Source organism: Linepithema humile, chromosome 6 (genome assembly GCF_040581485.1).
Source record: "Linepithema humile isolate Giens D197 chromosome 6, Lhum_UNIL_v1.0, whole genome shotgun sequence".
Classification (NCBI taxonomy): Eukaryota; Metazoa; Arthropoda; class Insecta; order Hymenoptera; family Formicidae; genus Linepithema; species Linepithema humile.
In genome coordinates this window covers 21,400,223-21,423,956 of record NC_090133.1, presented here as the reverse complement: position 1 = coordinate 21,423,956, position 23,734 = coordinate 21,400,223, and the positions used below count along the sequence as shown (strand labels likewise).

General features: G+C 37.5%; 2 protein-coding genes and 1 long non-coding RNA gene across 6 annotated transcripts in view; 1 reads left to right on the top strand and 2 right to left on the bottom strand.

The window, feature by feature from the left end:
* The first annotated feature begins 588 nt into the window (after positions 1-588).
* Positions 589-23,341, top strand: LOC105671833 (uncharacterized). The gene is made up of 8 exons (XM_012366313.2): positions 589-3,131; positions 15,830-16,073; positions 16,252-16,451; positions 16,885-17,088; positions 18,448-18,675; positions 18,948-19,273; positions 19,570-19,704; positions 20,064-23,341. Exons 1-8 carry the CDS (start codon positions 3,077-3,079, stop codon positions 21,930-21,932), a joined length of 3,261 nt encoding a protein of 1,086 aa, XP_012221736.2. The 5' UTR covers positions 589-3,076; the 3' UTR covers positions 21,933-23,341.
* LOC105671835 (uncharacterized) lies at positions 8,705-18,542 on the bottom strand. Its single transcript, XR_001100700.2, has 3 exons — positions 18,408-18,542; positions 12,918-13,601; positions 8,705-12,722 (listed from the first exon to the last, which is right to left on the bottom strand). It is a non-coding gene; the product is annotated as an uncharacterized lncRNA (long non-coding RNA).
* Positions 22,062-23,734, bottom strand: part of cdi (center divider) — a 120,744-nt gene continuing 119,071 nt past the window's right edge. For all 4 annotated transcript variants that reach the window (XM_067356982.1, XM_012366314.2, XM_067356983.1 and 1 more), the window contains one exon: positions 22,062-23,567. In XM_067356982.1, coding sequence (XP_067213083.1) covers positions 23,500-23,567 — 68 coding nt within the window. In that variant the 3' untranslated portion in view covers positions 22,062-23,499. The remainder of the gene's footprint in view (positions 23,568-23,734) is intronic.

Sequence of the window (23,734 nt, the reverse complement as noted above, 5' to 3'; positions counted from 1 at the left end):
TCAGTCATCGTAAAATTATTACGACAGAAGCGAAAAAATTTTATTAGGCAACTATACCTACACGAGTTGCCTATAAAGTATTAGAACGCGTTTTGCATACCACCGAAGATTCAAGTTACTACGAACATTTTGTGCTGATACAACGAAATTGATTATCAGCTGGTGACATGGAAAATCGAATAGGCCATATTATCGTTTGACTAATAATAGTAATAGTAATTTTTATCTAATAATAGTAATAGTAATAAACAATGATAACCGACAGTGTGTAAAAAAAATTCCAAGTTTGAAAAAACAAAGTTACATTTTTTTTTGCTAATTTTGAAATAACTTGTACAATATCAAGAATTGTATATATCAAGAAATTGATAAAATCAAGAAAAATTTAAAATTTTTGTATTTGATGTAGCAAAAAGTTTTAATTTTACACTTGAGTATTTTATATATTAATTTATTAAATATAATATATTTTATTACATATTTTTGTATGATATACTTATAGATTATGCTCTGTCTAGACAAGAGAATAATTCTACTTGTGGCTACGAGTAGGTGGTTTGACAGGTTGAAATTATACTAAAGTTGGCTTTTAATCGCATCAACCGTGTGAAATAATTTTTTTTATCCAATTTAAAAAAATTTTTTTTGTTGATACGATTGAAAGCCAATTTTAATAAAATTTTCACCTGTCAAATTATCCATTCGGATGAACTATAAGTAGGATCACCTTCGTTCTAGACTGAGCATTAGAATATTAAGCATTTGATAAAAAGCCTGTTTATTAAAAATTCAATTTAATATTCCAAAAAACAACTACAATGGAGCTATAATGACAAAATTTTCCGTTATTTTCCGTTATTTTCCGTTATACTTTATTTATTACTTTTGCGGAACTTTATTGCAATTGTCGCTGCTTATCTTGACGAGTTTAATACCACAAATGCAAATAGTACGAAATGTTTTGTGCACATGTTTGTACACATGTAATACGACTTGTTTTACGAGAAAATTGTTTTTTTTTTGCGCATTAGTCATACGAGCATTGCAAAAAAAGTTTCGCATGATTAACCGTGTATGCGCTATCGCTATCTCTGCGTCCTTATTTTATAGGCAGATTTTATATATACAATTTAATAATGCATCTTTACATCTGCAATCAATTAAACTTGTATCTTCGACTTCTCGATAGATACAGTTATTCGCGGACAAAATCAAGCTCAAGAGTCATATAATTTATTACAGGACAACGGTCTTCCTCATTATTTGATTGCTTACGATTGCATTTACAATGTCTTAATATTTATTTTCTCAGTTCCACTCTTCAATATTAATAGGCTATCCCTATTAGAATTGTCAAATAACAGTTCAATCTTGTATTGAACTCAACAAATTAGAAATTTTTAAGTAAGGTGATGAAAATATTTCAAATAATAAAAAAATAAAAATTAATAAAGAAATATTAAAGATTTTTATATTTTTATTAAGTAGATTTATTAATTTAATTTATTCTAAATTTCTAATATCTATTTAGTTTATTCCAAAGGATTATATTTACCTTGCTATATATAACTTTTCCGAGTTCTAGTAAATGTAAGCCAAAAGTAAATTCTACTCAAATATCATATATTGCACATCAACTTGCAATGTTTGCCTTGCATCTTTTGGAGTTCAGGAATATTTTGAAAAATAATCTAAATTAATTATAAAACTAATAAAAATATTTTTAATACAGTTAAATAACGAGAGGGCTTGTGTTCCATAATCGATTTCATGACTCTTCAATCTGATTTTGTTCGCATAACTGTATTTCTTTATTAAGAAGTCGAACTGTAAATTTAGTCAATTACAGTCGTAAATTAATCAATCGTATCTAATCAAAGGCTGTCAAATTTTCGTACACCATCGATCTTTGCTATATTATTTTTGAAACCATAAAAATTGTCCTTTACTTTCAAATACGATTTCGCGATGACGTTGTCTTCGCGCAGCGGTAGCGAAGTCGCGAAGTGGAGGGACCAACCGACCGATCACCGTCGCAAGACGGCTCTTAAACAGTATATGCTGCTCATGGTAGGTAAAGAGACGGTGTAACACCACGGTGGGAGTCAGTTCTGTTATAGTAGGCCACGAGGTAGCAGCAACTCTCGTGCTCTTGCAAGCCTTACGCTGGCACGGCAAACACCGCTCTCTCTCTCTCTCTGCTCGTTTCCGGCACGCTGCGAGACGTGCGTCGGGTACCATCACACCGTAAAAACTGCATCGCGAATTACGCCGTCTCGAAAAATCCATTTCAGGACGAATGGTTTCATTAAAAAAAAAAACAACAGCCAGGTGTTCGCGAGCCCGCAAAATTGATCGATGTCGTGTCGCTCGAGACTTTCGTTGCTCAGCCTCGGAGAACGGCTCGGAGATCTATTTGACAGAACAGCGAGAAAACGTGAAACCTAGTTCTTATCTAGTTGTGATCGTGCCACCGTCACGGATATATTAAACATTAAACATAAATAAGAACAAGAACTTGCGACGACAAGAATTTGGAGCCTAAAGTTCTTTCCTGGAGAAAGCAGACGGCCGAACGAGTCGATGAGTATACACCGCGACGCAGTGTTACTTCCTACTTCTGTCTCGATCTTTTCTGGCTGGAAAATAAATCAAAATATCCAGAAGCGGTGAAACTGTTTCGCGTTTACGATTTAGTTTTATTGTATCATTAATTAATTACGTGATTGCCATTGGAAACTGTCACATAAATCTGCGAAAAAAATTTCTATCACTGGCGATTTCTTAATGTTAATGTATTAGAAAATACGATTAAGAAATTGACATTGTAAGAAAAAGAGAAAATTGTCCGGATCCGGAGAACAACAATTTATCGATCCTTTTTCCGTCGATACGTGGATAGAGACTTTCTTTGCTTCTTGCCGGTCTTATCATCGAGTTGAAGTAAAACGGCAGGATGCGAGCTTGATGTCTTCGTGTCTTCTTGATGCGATCCACCGTGGCACGACGGATTTCTAACCGTCCACGATGATGGAAGACTTTTAAAGAAGTTTCCGGGATTGTCCAGAGACGTGAGATGATTGGCAAACTTCTTCTGACTTTCTGGATATTACGATGGATCAGTTTCTTCGGTAAGCGATATTTCAAATCAAAAGAAATGCATATTTCTTTATATTTATATTTATAAATAAGCCGCAAATTAGAAGTATTGATGCTAATTCTTAATATATATATCATATATTCAGCTATGCTTTCATTCTGTTGTTATTAGTTATTAATAGTAATAGCTTATGCATTTATGATTGCTTAAATTTATATAAAAAACCATAAAATCCATAACTGATTGAACTACTTCGATCGATTCTCGCCATTGTTTTCTCATAATACATTTATGTCATAATAACATTCATTCATGATATATCATACATTCTTTACTGTACGAACCGTTAGCAAATCGAGGACAATTATTTAATCTCACAAAGACGGATGTGAGTTCAGCGGTGACGTCTTCAATCTTAGACGCGGTTTTTAAACGGTGTCTGACAACCACAAACCGTTTTCACTGACTGTTTGAGGATTGGCCCAAGAAACGAGGTGGCGAACGTATTTGCTTAAATATTTGCATTTCAATGGGTAGTTTCGAATTTATGTGAATATTAAAATAATCTTTTTAATGATTGATCCTCACTTTCTCGAATGTTCAATACACATTCGAGTTTACATTGAGTCGGATATATATACATTATGTGCAAATAGTGCACTGCTTTAGTTTTTTCACAATTTTGGCGGAAGAGAAATTTCATCATCTGCATACAATCTAACACAATTATCTATGTAAAATCAAATAAAATTTCTGGACGAACTAGTGCGTGTCGCAAGATGCTTGATATGTAATAATAAGGTAGATAGGTAAATAAATTTTTCTACTAATCTACTAATCAACGATAAAATAGAACAATATGCGATAAAAACAATAAAAAGAAAAAACTAAAACGTTGTGGACATAAAAAATGTAAATGTAAAGAGACAAGCAAAAGAAATTATATTTTTTTAGAAAGAATTTTTTTGTCGCCTCCAACTATGTAAAATCACTCGTGCTCTTTAGGGTCAACGAAAATAAAATTGGCAGGAGAGAGATTTCAAGCGTAATGACGTAGGTACAAATTTCACGGACGCGTTGCCGCAAGAAGCGTTCAAAAAGGTTACTCCGACAGCAGTGAAAGCGACGTTCGTATACCGATATTATATGCATGCACGTGAAAGACGTCAGAGATTAATGCAATGATCTCGGAAGGCCTCGCGCAATAATACAACATCCGCAAAGATGCACAATTAAATTTCCAATTTCAGACAGGTTATTTCCTAATTTTGTGTTTAGAAACTCTGATTTAAGATCGCGCGCAGATTGACATTATTAATAAAGTTATTATTTGATAGTTTACGTAACAACGAGACTATTATATGGAACGCTAAAGAATTATTCACTACACGTGTTATTTTATGTAATGCAAAAAATAGAGAATTATTTTTTAAAATATTTAATATACAAATAATTTACGAAGCATTAGTGCAATTCCAATAATATTTCAAACTTTTAATTCTGTTAACATTTAACGTGAAAGTTTATTTCCGTCACAGAAAGCGCACAAAAAATATAATTTGCGATAAACAATATAATCCTTAGTTACGGCTTTGAATGAGTTGTTCATTTTGCTAATTGAGGAAACGATAGAAAATCAACGTGTGATATTCCGCGGTCCTCGTGAAAGCGTTTGTTTGTATGATCGTGTCCGTGAAACTGCAGCCGATTACTTTCCTCGGTTACCTCGGCAAAATAAATTTAATCGCAGTAATCGTACGCCTGTTTACGTTCATGAAGGCGCAAGAAAGGTCGTGCAAAAAGTAGGAAGAGCATTTCTTTAACGGCGCCGAGTTCTCAGCGGCGCGAAGAAAGCCAGTCTCGTTATAGTCCTTACAATATATGACGTCTCAATTATATTAAAATGGCCGAAATTGCTGTGAAACGCGAAATTAATTGACAACACTCTCTCTTTACTATTAATTATCCTCATCAAATTATTTTTTTGTCATTAAAAATTCAAGTAACATTAAATTACTCGACTTTATTATTTGAACTAGATTTTATGTTACACTTTTTCACTGAAATTAGTAATAATCTATCAAAAGAATTGTGATGGGTTAATAACTTTTTAAAAATATTTTTAAAGATTTCCCATAAAATAATTAAAAATTTTAAAATGGATTAAATAGCAATATTTTATTGTAAGTTTTTATTAATAATAAACATTTGCAAACGATTAATTGTATATTTTAGCATCTATTTTAATAGAAATTAGATTTGTAAAATTTATTTCACATTTTCGACACATACATTTTAAAAATAGCGATAAAAAGAAGGATTATAATAATATGTAAATTAAAGCCACGACGATGATTATATATCTTTTAATGATTGCATTTTTCTTTGCACATTAATTTATTGATTGTGTTCCGACTTTACTAATTGAAAGATGTTTAGACATCGAATACCTTTATGACTCATCATCCGTGATGTTCGATTCTACGAGTATATAGCGGATTTGACCCTTTTTTTACAAAGTGTGACTCGCCTTTCTCCAGGCGAATTAATTTCTCCCCGTAACGCGAAAGACGAAGAAGGATATGAGCAAGATCACATCGCTCGAAATCAAAGAGTACATCTTCTCTTTTCAATTAGATCCAATCACTTCTATCCGATAGACGATCGTCAGTATTCAGTATATTGAGATAAAATCTGACAGGAACTATCTTCAAGCATTTGCTCAACTTTGTGTGTGCTAAACGACGTGATGAATTTAGTTTCTTACGTTGACACTGATAGATTACAATCGATCATGCAATGTGATACTAGTATGTTTAACAGTGTGATTTGCCATTTACGACGTGTTCGCTACTGCCTATACAAGGTCGTGAACAAAAATAAAATCTACCCGATAGAAGCGAAAGAGAAAGGTCTCTCTGAAAGCATCAGCTACTATTTGGGTCACAGCCGTCATTGTGTTCACGGAATAAATGAATCGAAATGGTTTGTGACTGACTGAGCAAAGACTTAACTAGTTTCCACTATTCATTAGCGCAATTAATTTTGTGTTTATGAGAATTTAATAATGCAGATTCAAATCTGTACGCTCTGGAATGTAAAAGAATGATAAAATATCGGACACATTCCGCATAATCAAGATTAATGGCGTATCGAGTACTTTCTTCTTCTTTTACCAAAATGTTGATATTTTAACCAATCTCTGTCAATTGGGTCATCGTTCCCCTTTAACGCGCCTACGATATTTTCTCATCAAAAAAGCCGAAACCGGTCGGCAGACTAATAAGCCAAGGTTTCACAATGATGATGCGACCGGTTCGATCGAACTACGTTCGGCTGTCTCAAAGCGCTTTTATCTTCGAGAGTCATCATCGATGGTCATTAACCCTTCAGTGCCCCCTTAGTTTAAGAGTGAAAGGACTGAAATGGCCTGCACACAACAAAGATTGTTACGCAAACTCGTTGACTCAGTGTATGTAATGCACTACGATGTGGCACGATGCGCATGTGCCAGAAAAATTTTGTGCAACGGCAATTTGCGCAAGTCGTTACGTAAAAGCAAAGGTGTTTGGAGAAAATTTTAATTCACTTCACGCTTTTATGAATGATCAGAGACCCATCTAGCGAGAAGTGTCATTTCGAAATTTCGACTGCAACTTCGACTTTTGTAACGGAATATCATCAAAAGAATAAAATTTTTTGCTGTCCGTTTACTAATTACTCTTTGCTTTATCTCAGGTAAATAAATTGATGAAAAGTCTCCTTAGATATAAACTTAAGAAAAGAAAAATGTAGACTGCGTAGATGAAGAGTGTTGATGTTTTTCGCGCATGCAATAAGTGGCGATCGTAAAATGATCCGCGAGAAAAGCGCGTTACGTCTAAACAAACGGAAACGTGGAAACATCTGATTATCGAATCAGCTGCGTAATAGCAATTTTACTGTCGCGCGAAATTAACCAGCCTGCCACAGCTGCGATCGCATTATGCTGGCCGTTGTTTCGTAATTACGTTGGAGAGCCACCGCGATTCCGGGTTACGAGGAAGAGCGCGGTGACGTTTTCGGTCCGTCGGCCGCGACGACACTGAAAACCCACGGAGGAATGAACGACGAAAGAAAAAGCAGGCAATTATTTCCAGCCGCGATGCGATGTCGCGTCGTGACAGAACGGTTTGCTGACTACAGCAGCCGCTCGCTCGAAACGATATCCTGCAATTTCTTTGTTCTTCCTCGAGATGACATTGGACTTACGATACATCGAGCATGATTATCTGACAGAAGAATAAGATATTTTTTAAGAAGATTACTAAACCAAAATACAAGTCCAATCAACAGTTTCCGGTGAGCGTTTGTTTTTACGTATCGTAAACCCAACGCCAGCCTGACAAAGTAACACGATAAAATCGCGAAATACCATAAAATTAACTGAAGCATTTAGCATGGACGAGCATATGAAAACTTTTATCGCGCGTTCATACTTTCTATTCCACCATGATCGTATACGAATATGCAGTCAATAACGTTGTATTTTATTTCTAATTTGTACCTCTAAATAAAATGCTTGATAATTTATCGATACTTTCCATACTGGACAGACGTAACGGCTCGCATTTATTTTTGAAAAAAAAGTGCAGGGTATAACGTTTCTACTTTTTCCAATGTTGATATATTGTGCACTTTGTCAATTAATAGTTTCTGTAATAGCGTGCGATAAAATGTCAGATTGTAGCATACGTGCTTACTGCGTATTCAAACATTCGAATTTCCGATTTCTAATTTAATGAAGTAACGAGGAGAGATGTATATTTGCGATAACTTTTTTAAATAGCGGTACTCGCACTCGTATGTACGCATATAAGCGTAGGAAGAAGTCGAGAAATTCTAGAGCCGATGTTGGGTACTTTCTCCGGTATACGATGTTCGTTCGTTTCCTTTTTCCACTCTCGGCATGAATCTTCAGCGATCGAGCTCTCCTCTCTTGGAGCTTCCTAATTCATTATAACTTATCATTATTTATCTAAGATGCAGTTTTCAATTTATATAATAAATCATATTTTAATTTTAGTTTTATTTTTTATTTCTTTTCTATCAAAATGTATATAAAATATGAGGAATAAAACATATTTGCGTAAAAATAATCGTAATTTATTAATCAATCATTAAATTGATTATCTAATAATTATGTTTCATAATTTGTTTATGCTTCGTACAACTCTGCTCTATATAATTAAATAAGATTTTTCAAGAAAAGCTGGAACAAACTAATAAAACATCACAAATATTATACTCTGGAAAGTTAAAAAGACATATTTATTAAGTAAACGGGTAAAGCAACAAAATTTTATCTACTTGTAAAAGTGACGGATATCACGCCGTGGCATAAGTTAAAAAGGATGAAATTGTTAACCAGGAAATTTAAAGTCTCAGTAAAATTTGTGAAATCAATAATTGTGGCATTAACGATTTCGAAAGATTTCTTCTGAATAATAGTTTGCCTGCCGGAAGAAAATGTTTGGTTTGCCACAGCCGAGGGTAAGGTGTCTGATTGCTAATTTCGCGTGTAAATTTTTGTGAAAAGCAAGATTGTGAATAGATGGCGGAAGCCTTTAACATGTGCGAACTTGTTTTAGTCATGCAAATTATGAAAGAGCGACTCGATAATAAATGATTGTAAATGACCTGTTCTCAGTTCGACGCTTCTCTTCCGTCATTTTGTTATTAGAACCACATTTTGCTTATACGAAATTAGTCGTTAACAAACCGTAATGAAACATACCAGATTTTAATTTCTTTCAGTTTCACGTAACGCATGACGCACTTGGCTAATTTCTCTCGAGCTTAATAACAAATGGCAAACATCAATTATATCATTAATTCTAGCATATATCACATTTCGCATATTAAAGAAAAACAATTTTTTTAGCTGACATTTAAATCAAGATTATTTCAGTTTATAAAATAATCAAAATCATTAAAATGCAATTAATTACAAAGAAATAGAAGTGGTAATGAATTCTAAGATTATAATATTATTCAAATGTCTCAACATCATATATTAAAACTTTTGCTACTAAAGTTAGCAAAAATTATGCTTCGATAATTCGGGCATTTATCGGAGCGCGTAGAAAGCGATTATACACGAAGCTTCGAATAAACATGACTCGACTCTTATTATTTAACCGCTAAACATTTATTTCCGCATCGGCCCAGTTTCGTGCGATTTTCACCGATCCTTGCGCACTTGTACGATTGGCGATATTACGCATCGGCATCGGCCACGACGGGGACCTTGAAAAGCAATTTATTACACCCTCGCCCACTCGGTGAAACGCAAAAGGCGCAGCTGCGAAAGATCGGTGACTTTCATCGACAGTTATCATGGCGCACCTACACTTTCCGCAAGATTTTTCTTTAGATATTAAATTGTCTGTCTGTCTGCCGTCTGCGGTGATTACGACATGATTTGTGCGTGTTTAGCTATCCTATCATCACAAAATCATTTTATCTTCTCTTTTTTCTCCAGAATTTAATTTTCTCGGTTAAGTTCTCGTATAAGTTGGAATAAATTTTATTTTAAATAATTTTGTTTTACAACGTTGTTCAGAGAAGATATTCGAGGTATTCGAGATCAAAAATTAAAATTTTTGTAATTGTGAGATATTTTTATTTAAAAAAAATTAATTTCTAAGTATATGTAAGCTTAGATTATTATTAATTATTAAATATATAATCTTGACACATTTACGTACAGATACAATTTATTTGCATATTTATATAAACACTTTAGCCTTAGATTTGCTTTATTTTGCGATTTACATAAGTTCGTTTTTTTTTTCACTGCAAAAATATAAATATGTCAAGTGCGGTGATTTTAATTGGCTTTTTTTTATTCAAACACAAACGTGCAAAGTTCAAAGTCGTCAAGACACAATGTCTACATTTAAAAAAACCAGGCCTTGCTCGGTAGCAGGTGATGTACATGGCCCGCATTTGCTAGCGCATGTAAGTTAAAAACGTTCCATTAATGGGCGAAGGCGTAATCGGAACGTTTGCATGCAGATGTGCGATGCTCATAAGGCGCATCACATCAAAACCTTAATAACGGTATTTTAACGTAACCACGTAACAAAGCATTACAACATATGGTCCACAAGTAGTTCAAAACGTTCTTTCTTACCGTTCTATTTTCCATGCTTTACTTTTATAAAAATTCGTAGAAAAATTACAAGTATAAGCAAAAATTTAAGCATCGATTCTTGTGAAATTTTTAATTAATTTTTTGAAGTGTAATCTTAGTTGGCCGCGATTGTTCAGCTTCCGAGAGCTAAATTTCTTATGTCAAAATGACTCATCGAAGAGCTAATAATTACAAAACGGAATATCGCGCTAAGGAGAAATCGAATGCAGATTACTAATAGAGCAAGATCTCTTGTACTAGTAAGCAAGGTGTACTTTAAAAAGTGGGTATTGTGTTTGTAGAACATGTTCTGTCGAAATTACTTAATAAATCCGCAAACAAAGACTGGGTAGATCTAGTTTAATTAAATTCCGACGAGAGAGGTGGCCAGGTGTATTCCCAGCGAGAAGGTGTCAGCTCGTTTATGTCCGAGTTCACTCACCTCGAGCCTCTGGAAACTGTGTCACTAGCCGATTTTGCTACCAGTCTCGACCCTTCTCCCATCGCGACCGTCCCGGGTTCTCATCGTGGAACACGTGGCTGGCGAGCGGAGCGATGCACCGCGCGGAAACGCGCTGACGCCGATCATTGTCTCAGGCACAGAGATCGCGGAAATGCTGGCGAATAATCTCTCGATGACAGCCGGCGCAGGCGGCTCAGAAATTACAGAGACCGACCGTGCTGAGAACGAGATCACGCGACGCGGGATTACGATCGTGGCCTGGATCGGTCGCACAGAATGCCACACGAACCCGTCGCGTAATTATTCCCGTCGTGAACCGCTGAGCATTCGAGTCGTGTCATTCCCATTATTTGGCTGATGACAGTTCTCATTTGAATATTCTCGATTTTGTAACACAGTTATCCGCGCGCATAGTGCCCCACTTACACCGCGTTATTTTTTCACCGAGATTCTTTAGTCAATTTTCCGTCCTTTCTCGGCGGAGATATTCGCGCGCCCATACTTTTACACACAATTATCAATCAAACATAAGTGAATTAAATATTAAAGGAGAAAATAAATGACTTCCTTTAGTCGATTTTTTTATGATTAGAAGTATTTGTACACTTATACTTTTACATAGTTATCAATTACAAGTAAAAAAATGAACTAAATATTCAGCAAAAAAGATAAATTACGAAACCCATACCTGTGTAAACCGCAGTAAACTTTCTAAACGTCAAAAATTTTAGTAATCTGCCTGATGTATTAGCATTACAGAACATTATTAAATGTTACGCAAACTTTTATCCTCTTATCCTCAAAACAAGCCGCTTTCGTATTATTCTATCAAGAATTCAGCGGTCTAAAATTGATTGACTAACATCGAAAGGCGAGCTCGTACGACACGTTTCGCTTTCCAAGGACGGCAATCGATGGTGTCGAAATGATCAATGAATCGCGTGCCTGCGCTCCTAATGACGCGCTCATAAATGCGCCGCTTCTGACGCGATCCGCTCACGCGAGAGATTTGTGTTAAGGACCTGTCGACTCTGACGGTTACGCGTCTGGACGTGCAATGTTAGATTTTCTCGTTACGTCTGTGCCGGTAAGAGCACAAAAGGAACACCTGCCGGGTCCCGTTGTAAAGCAAGCCGTTCACGGTGCGGGGCCGTGCCGTGACGTACCGTTAAGCTCGCTCCACCTCGTTCGCGCCGTCGTTCACCTAATCCCAATTAGGAATTTCGCGCGGTCATCACGCCGTGAATCGACCGGTATCGATCTATTACGAAGAAACGGTCGCTGCCCAGATGCCGCCCGAATTAAACTTCCGTTATCCCGAAATTAACCGAGATGTACATACATACTTTGTTACTGTGATAACAAAAAAAAAAAGTATCTCGACATTTACAGATGCAGCTCCTCGTGTAATTAGTTTAGTCTCGGGTCACTTCCATTAAAGGGAAAGGCGGCGAATCTGGGACGCCTTGTATACGATACCTTTCTATGAAACTAAGTATATCTCTGATAAGATTTCACACGATAATTAAGCACGGAAACTTCAATCGCGTCAATGCAATAATTCAATAACAAATTAATTAACAATATCGTGCGGATTTCTTGAAAGACACATAATAGTAGAAACAATCGATTTCACTGCTAATGGCCTATACACGCCTTTCTTTAGTTGTCAATTTGATAAATAGACGGGAAAACGATCTATTACGAATGACGGAAGACGCGTATTACGGAGCGGTTCCCCAAGAATGATTCGCGAGACAATTGCTGCCGTGTGTGGCATCGTTGCGTGTTTATCGGATAAATCTAATGATACCTTATTAATTAACAATTTCCAATTGAAAGTCCAATGTCTTCTGAGTAATCTTTTTACGATTCCACTTGTCTCAATAGATTTTCGTAAAAGATACGATCAAGACTGGTTTCTATTTCATTTCTCCAAACGAATGAGTCAATTAGCATTGCTCATTAAGAAAATAAACTGCCTGAAACATAATAAAGTAGTGACATGAATAGTGCAATATATAAGACATATACGTGTGATTTTATTTCACGATGTTGAAATGCTATCTGAAAGCACAAGTGTAATGTGCACTATATATAAGAAATTAATTGATAACTAATTGAATTAAGCTTGATAAGATATGACTCAAGTACGAATTTAAATTTCATAAACGTACATTGTTGCTGCGACTAATTTCCTCGCTCCATCTTCGACATCGATGATTTCCCTTTTCCACCGCTCTCCCTCGCTCATCTACTGCTCGTTTTGTGGAGCAGCTCTAACGAACAAAAAGTCAAACGGCGCGTTCGCCTAAGTGACCATCGGCGGCGATGATGCTCGCACTCTGCCGATCGGGATCTCCCGGGGCTCTCCTCGCGGTTTTCCTTTTGCCAATTTCTCCCGTCTGATCCGATAGACCAGTTTGACAGCAGATCGAAGATATAGCGATTGTTGCTCGTTTTCTCGCCTTTCCCCGCCCGAAACGAGCGCCTCAACGAACCGGTCACGCGTTATTGCCGCGAGCCACGAGAATGCATGTAAATCAGCTTGCCGACTCATTCCCATGGCTTCATTAAGCGGCCTCTGCGAGCCGTCTTGATTTCGTCATAGATTCGTTATGATAGCGTCCCAGTACCTACCGCTTCTTTCTTCCACTTTGCCGTGGCTTCGGTCAGATCTGGGTCGTAAGTTCAGGACATGTTCGTCGACCCAATCGAGCCGGCTTCGTGTGGCCCGCAAAGACACGGACATTAACCCGGTCCGGTGGCTCGAGACGATCAGGAATGACGGCAGGAAACGGCCAAGTCTGCGGTTCGTCCGAAGAGTTCGTCGTACATCTTTGTAACCGTGTGCCATAAACCTAAAAATTAAAATTTTCCCAGCTGTTCTATTAAGCTCGAGCTGAAGAAACTTAAATAGTCGGAAACCCGTTATTTTTAATTATTGACGGAAAACCTCCGCGTGCCCCGACACCTTTGTTGAAGAAAAATCGACTCCAGCTTGGCCGCGCAGAGACTGTCGCATTAAAAAGTAATGCGGCAGAAGTGGGACATCACCTACGTACGTGACATGACATAAAATTCGCGCGGAGTCATTGCAAATGCATCACTCGAGACCGCTAAGAGGGTTAAATGTCATCAGTTTCCAGCTGGTTCTCGGCAGTCCGTGCACGACAATTTACTTCCTATCTACTTTATGTCAACGCGCAGTGTGTCGGGAAAACCGTAAACTGCTTACGGCGCTATCAAACAATCATTTCAATCAAGTGAGATGAGCGCTGCAGTTTCGCACCCCGGAAATCTATAGATAAGAAGCGATTTCGAACGCGTACAGATAATAATTTTCATCGCTAGCTGTCCTTAAATGCGAAATTACCAGACGATTGCGTGGACATTTGCGTAACGTTATGCACGCGCGTGGGGAATTCTCAAAGTCATCTCAAATGATTACAGTAGCTTTTATCAAGAAAACAAGCATGAGAATTGTAAAACTAAGCGAGATGGGCATTGTAATTCCTATACAATTTCTCCGCGCAGAAGATGCGTGTATTATAGCGCTATCTGAAATATCCTGAAAAACACAATAGAATTTGCTCTGAAGTAATCGTGGAATATCATAATTTTCCAACAATAATACAAAGAATATCCATGACACATTTTTGAAACTATTATAATATTTAAATAATAAGATTTTTTTTTATAAATTTTGCTACTCTATTATTTTTCTAGCGATCCAATTTTAATAGAATAACATTTTTAAGATAAAAAAAATATTTGATAAAATATTTAAAAGAATTAACTACGTGTTTTTTAATTTGATACATTTTATTCATTTTTAAATTTTTAGAATTCAGATCCTTTTTCTTAGCTTTTATGAAAACTAACGTAACATAAAGACATTAGAATACTATCGGTCTATTATTTCATAACAGTAGTAAATGCATCCTTAGCAAATTATATCACTATTGCGCATTAATGTAATTTAATGCATTTTCATACTCGTGTTGGCAACTCTCTCACGGGGTTTTAATTATAGACTCCCTGTTGTCAACTACTATCACTATAATTAACTGCATATGTTAATATCTTCAGTGTTATCAAGTCGCATTTGTAAAAAAAAAATATCGTGGGATTCCCGTTAAATACATTCAAATTGACTTTAATAACACGTGACACGATTACGTTTTCAACGCGATTGCGTTCTCTGCCAGTGGCAATTATTTCTTCATCAATCTATTTTCATGTAAATTGTGTTGCAAGTATGCATGTAAAGTGATTTTTTTTATATCTGAGACTTTCTTTCTTCACTCGAGCATTCAACACAAGTTTAAAATGATTTTAATAATGTATTACTATGTTGGTCATTAGCTGATATATTATCTCTGACATAAAATTATCTAATATTATAAAATTATTGTGAATTGTTTACGATTTATCCCTTTGATTTTATTCACTACATTGCAATCTCTTTCTCTCTCATTATTCTCTTTTTATAACTTCTTTTCAAAATTAAATAACTATTTATTATTCGAAGGGACGTTGAAAAGAACTTAGCTCGAGATTTGTCAAAGATTCCAAATTCAATTTATCAATGTTTTTTAGTAGCGTCTTATCTCTTATCTCTTGTTTGTAACGGTTGCTCCAAATTGTAATTGGATTCCGATGAGATCGATAGCAAATGATCAATGAAGCCTGAAAACGAGAATGCTCATGGATTTGTCAAGTGTAAAATATTACCATGGCGTTCCAGGAAATTGTTATTCAGGCGTTATGCTAATAACGATAGCGGCTACGAGCCATGAACCGGCAAAACCGTAACAAATATCCCCATGAATTCTTTATTTTTGATAAGCAATTTTAAGGATAATTTAAAAAATCAGGGTTTCTGATATTAGAATCACGATTTACTAAAATATTGCATCCTTGTTAAAAAAATTAACTTGTTAAAAGTTAAATAACTTTGATAGCAATTGATCTTATATCTACATATTTCTCTGTTTAAATTTTTGCAAAATACAAGTTGTTTCGAAACTTGTGAAAGTGCGTTTTTGTTTACACATTTTCTTATTGCATAACAATAATATTTCAGCGGACCCCGTTGTGGGACAGGTGTTTTCGTCTTTCGAAGAGAGTTTGGACGAAAAGAACGACGTGGAAATTTTCCGCGCCGTTGTCGAATCAATGAGACAATGGGCGTTACACAAAAAGTTTCATCACAGAGCGAAGAGAGAAGTGTCTAAGGTTTGCTATGAGGAAGTCGGTTGCTTCGAGGATACCGAGCCCTTCAGTTATTTGGAAATGCTACCATCACCGCCAAAGGACGTCGGAACCAGGTAAAAAAAGAGCAGAAGTAGAGATAATATCAATTAAAAAATGCAATATTCCAGCAAATTGCAGAAGATATCACATTATCCGGTACAACTCGACACTGTTATGGCAAAACATATTTTACACAAAATTCTTTATGTTGTAAACAATTTGTATAATCAAATATTCATTATTTTTAAATAGATTCTTCGTATACGGAAGTAGAAAAGCCAGATCAATCCCTATGGAAGTACCCGCCGATGACATAAACGACAATGTACACCGTGCCATAGATCCCCATCTGCCCACCAAAGTAATCGTGCATGGATTTGGAAGCAATTGCAAATACTTGTGGGTTTACGATATGAAAGCTGCGCTAATGAGCGTCCAGGACTGCAATATAGGTATTTAATAAAATTTGCATTTAAATAATTCGTACTGAACGATAAGCGTTCAATCCTTTTATACATTTTTGTTCCGATCCATTTTGTAAAGAATTTAGAAAAATTATGGTAAATATTGTATCTCTTATGCATTTTACAGAATCTGAGTGAAAAATTTTATATTTATATGCGTATTAGTAAGTTTATACACGTAACACGGCAATTATTTATTACTAAATTTATGTTCCTTACAATCGTATTGCTATTAAACGCATTCGAAATACATAATATAATTGTGCCGTTATGCAATAAAATAGAATTATAATTCAAGTGATTTATTGATATTTACTTCTTGTTTTGCAAGTATGAATACGTAATAGTTGTATAATCGTAGTTTCATCTCAAATAATTATTTTTCTTGTCGAAAGAGAATATAAACTAATATGTATTTCAGTTTGCGTTGATTGGGGCCCTGGCAGCGCTGTGCCTAATTACGTTAGAGCAGCAGCTAATACACGTCTCGTGGGTCGACAGTTGGCAAAATTAATTCGCAGCTTGGACGTGCCGTTAGAAAAGGTGCATTTGATAGGCTTCAGCCTAGGCGCTCATGTAGCCGGATTTGCAGGTGCTGAGCTCGGAAATGTGTCCAGAATTACCGGTATGTTAAATTTCGTGTATATTTTTCTTCTTACTTTTATACACAAATAAGATTACTGAATTGTAAAAATACAGAATTTTTTCTTTTAACAAAATATATTAAAAATTAATTTGTTAAATAAAATGAATAGTATTCACATGTATTTGCATTAAAACATCGACCAACATCTTGCATGAATTTCTTGTACGCAGAATATCTCGGCGATCGTAAATTCGAACGATCGGGTATCAGCTCAACCATAATCGATTATTCGAGAGTAACTGTAACAAGGTCCCGCTCAGCAACTGTTCAATGTATTTAAAAGTTCACTGCATTCCACCTCTTACCTGGACACGCGTCGTTGCATTTTGATCAAATACCACGATCGACTTCCATGTCGAATTTTGTCGGTTGCGCGTTTTTAGCATGCGAACTCACGTAATCGGATTTCGACAAGACGAAACGTACGTTTCTTAAACGTGGGATTTTCAAAGCAAGCGGTGTTCCTCTCAATGTCGACACGTTTCTTTTTTTTTCTACTTTGTGAATACTACCTTGTGAAATTGAGAAACAATTATTTTCGCAATTTTACTTTCACTTTTTATACGTTTTATCACAATAATTTTTGCAATTAAAATAAATATTAATCAATCTTCATGCCGAATTTCTTGTCAATTATGTGTCTTTTACGCGCTTTTTCTTGACGCAACTTTTGCTCAATAAGAATTTCAACTAGGAGAAACGATATTTCTCAAACTTGAAATTATCAGAGCGATTGATGTTTTTCCATTTCTTACTTTTTGTCGCTGCTTATTTTACATGGAATGTTAAAAATTATTATTTTCGCAATTTTAATCTCGATTTCATATCCTGATTTTCGTTATCAATGTTAGCACCGCAAGAGTGTGTGTAATAAACTGTAGCCGATTATATTAAATAAAAAATTTTTTTTAATATCTGCAAGCTTGATATTGAATGACCAGTTAATATTTTTTAATATATGTTATTTATCATATTAATTAATAATTCAATGCTTCGAATACCGTAATCCGAAATACTAATAATTTTATTAAAAACAAATTGCTCCTGATTTTACGTTATAACAGCAAAAAAATTAGAAAAGAGCAATTTTGTACAAATTTCAACATTCAATATCTTAGTAATTATATCTTAAACTAAAATTTTATTTTTAAATATTTTATAAAATTATACTGAAATTTTATTAAAAAATGCATGTATTTTTCTAATTTTCTGCCTTTCTGTAATATTTGTTTTAATTTCTACGTATACGAGAGAGATCATTAGCTTAACCAAGTTATTCGAGAATTAGCTACATATACCTGCAATGATTGCATAGCGCGTTCGTATGTTTGTGTGTAGGATTAGATCCTGCCGGACCGCTTTTCGAGTCGCAAGATCCAAGGGCTCGGCTGGATGCGACGGATGCAAATTTCGTAGACGTTATTCACAGCAATGGCGAGCAGCTCATCTTAGGAGGACTAGGTTCTTGGCAGCCCATGGGTCATGTGGACTATTACCCGAATGGTGGTAAAATGCAAAGTGGATGCTCAAACATCTTTGTTGGTGCCGTCTCTGACATCATTTGGTGTAAGCATTCTTAGCGGTACTTTAATACTATAGTATTAAATTTCTTCCCAGTGCCCAAGTGTCGAATTTAAACAAATATTCCGACTAAATACAGCTCATACCTGCAAAATCTCATTAAAAAAAAAAATTTTAATTAAAAATAAAAAAAAAATGAAAAACTGACTGTTTTATAAGCAAGATACTTACTTCTTTTCGGATGCCTTGCAATCTAGAAAATGAAATTAGTAAGGCATTTGTTTGATTGATATCAAATATAATGTGATCGATTGCAGCGAGTACGGTTGAGGGCAGGTCACTATGCAATCATCGGCGGGCGTACAAATTTTTCACCGATTCCATTAGCCCGAAATGCCGATTTCCGGCTTTCCCCTGCGATTTCGGCTACGAAGGCCTGTTGAGGGGAGATTGCTTCCCCTGCGGCATGAACGGCATAGATCGACCCTGCGGCGACATGGGCTATTACAGCAACGAGTCGCCTGCCAGGGGTCAACTCTTTCTGTTGACGAGAGAGGAAGAGCCCTTCTGTGCCCATCAGTATCAAATCAAAGTGTACAACAGCCGCAGCGAGAGATCCGTCAAAAGCTACGGCAAGCTTCAGGTTTGCTTGAAATCTTTTTTGTAAATCATTAATACATATTTATGATTTTCCCGACATATATACTCATAATTTCAGAAATTTACAATTTACGGCTATCTCCATCATACTTTGCTAAACACAGTTTCCATTAATTTGTTTTTTTTCTTTTTTTAAGACGACGCTTATTAAATAAAGAGTTAAAGAATTAGAGCTAATTTTTGAAACCTTTTTTTAACAAATGTTATAAATTATTTTCCTAAAAAATCAGCATATATTGCATTTTATCTTCCATATCCTACAAATTTTCATCTCTTTAGGTTACGCTCGTGGGAAAAGGCTCCTATAATGACACGTTCGCGATGACGCGCAAAGATGAAGAACTTTTGGTAGGAGCCATTCTTCAGAAAATCGTTGTGCCGCATCCTGCGATCACTAATCTTGAAGCAATTGAAGTAAGTCGCAATTTTTACGCTGTATGTTTATATTTATCCCAAGCTCTAATTTGATATAAGTAAAATCAAATCAATGTGATCTGTCCCTGTAGAATTAAATGTAATTGTACAAATGGAATTTTCTACAGTCATCTGAAAGATACTAAATTAGTAAAATAAATTCTGTTTTAAACTAATTGTTGTGAGTTAAAGCCTTAAATACTTCAAAATAATGTATTTTCTCTTGTTTTCTCATTGAGAAGCAAAGAGTAAATTTTAAAATACAGAATTAAAATTTTTTTAAAGTAACAATTAGGTTTCGGTTGCATAATTATATAATCAAATTACGCAATTATTTCAACAATGTACTTTATCGCCAGATCAAATACACGGCATACAGCGGCTGGATATCGTCTGGCTTGGTGTTTTGGACCATCGACAAGGTGGCCATCCTCGACAGTTCCGGCAAATCCTTGTCGATCTGCAGAAAAAGCTTGATTCTGGATTCCGGTGTATCGGTTTACTTACCTCTTTATCCCGGCGAGTGCAATATTCCTTTGGACACTGAAAACTCCACATCCTTATCGATATCGATCGAACGCATGGCGACTGACGAGCAGCAGGAGGGCGGCATAGGACCTTTCACGAAAGAGCAGAATTACGAGTCGAAGGACTCCGGATATTCCGTGGAGATAGTCTCGACGGATCGAATAACGCAGAAGAAGGGTCTCGGGCCGTATACGAAGGAGCAGAATCTGCACATCGTCGAAAGCAAGACGGCGGTCTTCGAGGACGCGGAGAAACGACGCAACAACGTCGCGAATCCCTGGACTGTGCTGGACATATCGAGCGACGGCGACTCGAATTCGCTGGAGAACTCCGAGTCCGAGAGCGGGCGAGGCTTCTCCGGCGGCGCCAGCAATCTCATCTATCGCACCTCGCCAACGGCGGAGCGAGTCGCCGAGAGTACCGTTGCCGCCGTCGTCACCACGGATCTCCTGCCGGAGATCAGAGAACCGGTGCTGCGTCCGAGCAAGAAGGAGGCCGGCCGGTCGCTCAAGCTGCCCGAGATCACCGAGCCGATTTTACGTCCGCGCGCTACCAGGCAGAACGCGCGAAGCGAGGCGGTGGCGCAGCAGCAGCAGCAGCAGCACGACGAGATACAGGAGACCTCATCGACCTCCACTAGAGCCTTCACCGTGCAGTTCCTGCCCGAGCGACTGGCCAGCATCCTGGCGCAGGCCGAACGGTACGCACGGCAGACCCTGCTGCCGCTGATCTCGCAGTACACGCCGAGCTTCGTCACCGGCATGCGACACGACGAGCCCAAGTACTTTCCTCTCTTGGGCGACTTGACGCGGCAGAAGAGCGCCGAGGTCGACAAGACGAACGACCGGCCAAGGAATAACAATCAAATCACGCGAACGAATATCGGCCAGCGCAAATCGGACAATTCGTCCGTACGCTCTGAAGAAGAGTCCACCTCGAGCGCGCAGACCGAGAACAGCGAGGGCGAGTATACCGTGTCGAGAGCCGAAGTGCCGCCAGTGATAGTCGAGGCTGTGTACCCGGAGAAAACAGCGGATGCTAATTTCACCGAACTCGGGGCGAGGACGATGGCGGCGGAGACGCGGCGCGAAGACAGCGGCTGGCGTCCGATCGGCGAACGGACGACTACTTCGAAGGGCATTTCGCCACGGAGGGACTTGAACGTCTCGCGATCGCTAGACTGGTCGGTCGGGTATAATCGTGACTGGAGCTCTTCGCGAACCGCAAACTCGGAAGCGGATGTCAAAGCTGACGATGATTGGGTGCCGATCGTGGTTAAAAGCGACGCTGTTCAGACGACGACGCGAAGCGCGACGTCGAAGGAAGAATCGTCAATGACTTCTCCGGTGAAAGAAATCGATGACGGAAAAAATTCAAAGAAATCTGAAGCCTTTGATGAGAAGGAAGAAGCCACCTCCACGAGCACGCACGAAAGAAAATACATACCTTTGCTTGATTTGGAAGAGACGACCGGTGATTTGCCCTCGTCGACCGATTCTCACATTTCGGAGTCCACGACGATTGCCTCGCACATTCAAAAGATCCCGAGAGTCAAGGAAGCGTCGGTGAAAAGTGCCAGGACGATGATGTTCCCATACGCTTACGAGCGAAGAAACGATCCCAGGACGAGATATATACCGCTGGTTCCGGAAGAGGATATGGGCAAGCCTTATTCGCTGGATATGGAGAAAGATCGTTAACATTACAAACGCTGCAGACTGATTAAAAAGATAAGATTCGGTTGTTCAACGCAAAAGGTTCGCGAAATTTTTCTGCGGTTATTAGGATCGTTAAGACTTAATGGCTCTAGAAAAAAAACTGTGTATTCCTTTGTTTTTTTTTCTGGTAAAAATCGGGAGCCCTTAACTTTATTATCTTTGTATATATAGGAGGAATTTTTTACATAGCTATATATACGACACACACATATATATAGCTTCGCCTTTTTACTATTAAGTATTATAGCTATTATTATCGCCCTCTCAATCGCCATTGTTTCTTTTTTTTTCTTCTTCTCGCGCTTATTTATGTTCGAATTTTAATAATCGAGCGTTCTTTCACCAATGCTCATTATTATTAAACTTTTGTTGTATATATCTTTTGTTGTATATATCTAGACAACCAACATGGAGAGCCACGAGGCAGTCCGAGGTATCGCGCGTACCCTCTTTTAGTATAATGTTATATACAGCCAGAAGAAATGGGACTGCGTGTACTACAACGGTAACAACCGTAGATTCTAGACAACAGTTGAGAAGTATGGAAGAGACGATTTTTTAGATTTATATATAGATATATAATCTTTAATATAACTGTTTTTACTTAAAATAAATAACCCATATTTTTTTTTTAAAAATGCGCCACTCGGTCCGCCAACTTCGCTTTCTTATTATTTTTTTATGCTCTTCCCGCTCACTCACTCATTCGCACTCGCAACACGTAACCTCGTAATGCCATCATTCGCGACCACGCATTTTTATTGCCCTCTCGACCGGGTTGAAACTCAGGATATGCCCATATACTCCTGATATGTCCGCACGCTTAAGAAACTATCTCGTTCGCAGTCCTTCCTTCGCTTCGACTGTTCAGGTACCGATTGGCGCATCGAGGAGAAACAGAGGGTCTCGACTCGACGAGCGAAAATTAAAAAGGACAGAAGGAAGAAACGTAAAAAGAGACTCCGCACATCGGCGCGCATCCCCATTATACACGAGGAAGAAGAGACTGCGAATGTCGTTGACCGCGATTTCGAGCTTCTCTGCTTACATACAATGTATTACATTAACGAACGCACAGTCTTATGGAGTAAACCCGTGAGCGAACTTCGACAAGTAAAAAGGTATTTAGTCTATCACTCTACAAAACGTAGATTTGGTTCGACTCGTCGTCTGAGCGACGAAACGATTTTACGTTATATATGCGGAAGTCGTAGCTAACTCTATATATCGTTTTGGACGTATACACTTTCTTCCCGCAACACACATACATACAAACAGGCGCGATGCACCTCGACTCATACTATCTAGCACGCTCTCACTCTTGCGTTTTCCATTGTATAAATATCCTGACGTTCAAGAGGAAAAAAAAAGAAAAAGAAAAAGAAAAAACACCGCGCGTGTTACCAGAAAGAACCTGGTTTTATTCCACGCTTATTTTCACGCTTGTTACTTTAACCTTAAACACTACAAGTTCTTTAATGCTACAACGTACAAAAGATAAGGCCGCCACATTAATACACTGACTAGATCAGTTTCATATGTTCTCTTCTCAAAGTGGACAAACTCTCTCGGCTTCGCACAACACGTCAACAAGAATATCCAGGACACGGTGTATCTCTGCCAACAAAAAAATATATGTATATGTATTATCGTTATATCTCCGGCGTCCTTTGTACCGCGCGTCCCGGGCTATTAACGTTATGACACGCGAGATTGTGAATCGCCGCGAAACAATCAACGTCGAGAACATTCGCGCCGCATCGACATCGATTCTTCGTATCAAA